General features: G+C 27.6%; 1 protein-coding gene across 1 annotated transcript; it reads left to right on the forward strand.

Moving 5' to 3' along the window:
• Nucleotides 1–2,162: 2,162 nt before the first annotated feature.
• On the forward strand, nt 2,163–3,092 carry LOAG_13289 (hypothetical protein; the record flags this gene model as incomplete). The annotated part of the gene is made up of 2 exons (XM_003148799.1): nt 2,163–2,238; nt 2,965–3,092. 2 exons carry the CDS (start codon nt 2,163–2,165, stop codon nt 3,090–3,092), a joined length of 204 nt encoding a protein of 67 aa, XP_003148847.1.
• Nucleotides 3,093–4,000: the final 908 nt, after the last annotated feature.

The following is a 4,000-nucleotide window of genomic DNA, read 5'->3' on the forward strand; positions in this document are numbered from 1 at the left end:
GAGAGAGATTTGGCTTATTTCCGTTAATTTATCATACATTCAATTCAAGGCATCTTAGGCTTGTCTAGTTTATTCAGGCACTCGGTTTGTAATTCAGAAAAAGCTATTGGAAGGAAGATAATTGGCTAAGCTAAGAAAGCTTAGCTTAAATCTGCTTTGGTTAAGTTAAAAATCTGGAAAGAGATAAATTTTCATGAATATTCCCTCAAGGGATGATAGATACTTCCCGTTAGGAAAAGAGGAGAGAGAGAGAGAGAGAGAGAGGGAGAGAGGAAGAGAGAGAGAAATGATAACGACAATGATCGAGCACTCTTTATCTGTAGTTAATCATTGCTTCTCAACTAAATTTTATTGGAAATTTTAGAAAAATGGCAAATTTTCATGTATTTTTTGAGAAATATTTTGTTAAATCAATGAAATAAACTGTTATTTTTAAAATAACAAATTGATAAATTAAAGAGTAAAGCAAAAAAAAGAGGATAAAAGAGAGAAAGTAAATGAATGAGAAAGGAATTTAGATGGACAAATAAGCAAGTAAGCTAATATGCTAATATGCAAAATAAACAGATAAGTAAAATAATTAAACAAAAAGTCTTCAAGAGTTATCTAATTCTTTTTTTTTTTAGGTAATTATTTTCACGAAAACTTTGGATATTTTCTTTTTTTTTCTGTCATCAATAAGATCAAAACTCCTTAATTAATTTCTCTTTTATGATTATTATCCTGAGATTTCTCGTCTCGATTTATTGATTTTTGAACTAATTTGATGATCGCAAAAATTCGTAATAACATGTATGATATTATAAGGTCACCATCATGGCGCCATGTTAATGTTGTCGGTAGGAAGGGTCATTCATTAAAGACTGAAGATAAATAATTAACTTCCGCCAAAGTATTGGCAATTTTTTTTTTTTTGTCATTTGACCACTGAAAAAATTACTAGAAAGTATACAGTGCATTAATTAATTCATCTAAAACTAACAATCCTGTCCAAACAATTTGACAATACGAACTTGGCTTCATTTCGGATGGCTAATTTGACAATATGAACTTGGCTTCATTTCGGATGGCTAATTTGACAATATGAACTTGGCTTCATTTCGAATAGCTAATATTTGGCCAATCTTTTTTTTTAATTGATTAGGACTGTCTTGCATAACTGTGTGTATGTGTGTGTGTGTGCTACTTACGTTATTTTCTTATGTAAGATGAAGGGGAACAAAAAAAAAACTGATTGGTATCAGTCGTTAAGCATAAATTGCTTTGATGACAATATTGCCGACGTTATGAACTGGAAGGAAATCTTCCTTTGTTTTAACATTACCGCCAATGTCACCTTTGAGATGATAGAAAAAAAAAAAAAAGAAAATAATAGGTCATAGTACTGTGCTCTAAGCACAAAACATTGTCAAATTGTTAACTATTGGAAATTGCCTAACAACAACTACTTCCATCACCTATTTCAAACATATTTTGAATTGGCACAGCGGCATAAATAATGATATTGCGGAAAAGATTGCGGAAATACGATGTATGATATCAATAAAAATGGAAGATATTTTGAAAAAGTTTGAAAAAAAAGTAATAACATTCTTTAAAATTTTTTTCGATATCAAAAGAAAACCTTCCTGCTGCTAAATCAAAGAATACCAGCGGAAAAAAGATGGAAAAAGAACGTAAGCATCGAAAATTAAATTGTTACTAATTTATGGAAACTAATTGAAATTTCTGAAGTTAGTTCCAAAATCAAATTGAATTTTATAACCTGTTTCAGTATTCCAATCAATTTTTTTTCTTTACATTTTATTAATACTAACAACTATTGTCATTTAAAAATTAAATTTTAGGATATTATTAACTGAACCCTTAAATTGCATTGAACTACTGAATTCCATTTCGTATTTTAATTTGCTTAGTATACTATATGCATAGCAAGCCATAGATAAAAAATAATATTTGGACTGCTACCTTCAACAAATTTTTTTTTTGAAAATTCGCTGCAATTTTATTTTTATAATTTAATTTAATTACTTTTCATTTTCACATATTTTTGTGATTTCATTAACTTCAACCAAAAATTGCTCTTTTTTTGCAAAGTCTTCAAATTTTCATTATTTCATACGCTATTACTGCTGTCACATTCGATTGTCCACACTACTAAAATGCACAGAAGTATTACGTTGAGACGTACCGAAGTGCGCTGGAGTATTACGTTGAAACGTGCTGAAGTGCGCTGGAGTGTATTACGTTGAAATATGTTCTAAAAAGTCACATAATTAATTCATCCTGACGCAGTCAACCTTTTCCAAAGTTTATCCAAGTATTTTCGATATATGAAAGGATTGTTGTAATGTTAACATGTTTACGTCAAAATCGGAAAATTTGATGGAATGACAATTTTCAAATATTTCAAAAAATTTTCATCTCAGCATTTTTTTGCAATTAAAGATTTATGTCAAGCGTAATACAGAATTGTGTAGAAGTAAGACGTGAGATATACGTGTGAACGTGTAAAAAACGTTTATAGTGAAAACGTTTGATGATAGTTTTACGGTTTCTGTGCAATTTTAATTCCGAATATACAAAAGTAATTTATAGAAAGTGTCCTGAAATCGTCTGAAAAAGATTTATCCAATATTAGTTGCTAGAGTGGCTCAAGCATGTCAAATGAAATTTGACATTTTGAAACTTGTAAATGATTTGAATTGTGCGCTTCACTAATTTGTTGTAGTGAAAATAAGTAAATGTACGTGATACATGCATGCAGGCATGCATGCATGGAGGCGTACGTGCAAACAATTTAAATGTTAAAATGCGATCAAATGTAGTAGTTAAGAAAATATCGATGCATCAAAAATGTGAAATATCACGAATTTTTTATGGTTCAGATTTTTTCTCGTTTTACAAAAAATGGAAATGAGATTGATTTCAGTAATCATGCAGTAAAATGATTAAATATTTTAGTACATTCCGGAAGACGATTTACTGGCCGTAATGGTATAACAACATCGGAACCAGTAACGGAAAATGATTCAAACTATTTCAAACTATTAGAGACAGATGGTGATTCACTTCTTGTTGGTGCAAGGTAAATTCTCTCATTTCAATAATTCATTTGAATCTATTCGTATAAGGTGCATTTTTTTTAAACAATTTTAAAATGCTGAAATCATTTTTAACAATTGAATTACTGTATCCATTACTGTATCACGTTTTAATTTTTTTTTTTTGGTTGGGAAATATCATTATGAACATTTTTGCGACAACAATCTTCAATTTTCCCTTATAAATACTCTAATTTCATCAACATTACTAGTAGTTATTTTTATTGAAATAAATAAAAAATCGTGAATTTCATCCCGATGTGCGGGGAGAAAATTCTTTGAGTGAAATTGAGATCGTGAATTTTATCCCGATGTGCGGGGAGTAAATTCTTTGAATGAAATTGATAAGCCATAAATGAGAATAAGAAATATAACGAATGAATTTAATGCATATTCAGGTTTCCATTTTATAAATGAAATTTACCTCTGTAAAGTGATATCAACTAAAACTTTAGGATGAATCACCAAAAAAGAAATGCATAAAACCTATTTATTATTTAATTTAAAAAAAAATTTAACTGAAATAACACAATTAATTTTGTGACAAAGGAAATGTATGTGTGTATGTGTATGTTTTAACAGATAAAATAGTCATCAAATTTATTATTTCATATATCATTATCATTAAATAGCTTTGCTAACAATTGCGCTCAACAGAAGGTTAAAGAACAAATATCATTACTGCTAAAGTATTGTTATTATTATTATTATTATTATTATTATTATTATTATTATTATTATTATTATTATTATTATTATTATTATTATTATTATTATTATTATTATTATTATTATTATTATTATTATTATTATTATTATTATTATTATTATTATTATTATTATTATTATTATTATTATTATTATTATTATTATTATTATTATTATTATTATTATTA

This window comes from Loa loa, assembly GCF_000183805.2.
Source record: "Loa loa unplaced genomic scaffold supercont3.197, whole genome shotgun sequence".
Lineage (NCBI taxonomy): Eukaryota > Metazoa > Nematoda > Chromadorea > Rhabditida > Onchocercidae > Loa > Loa loa.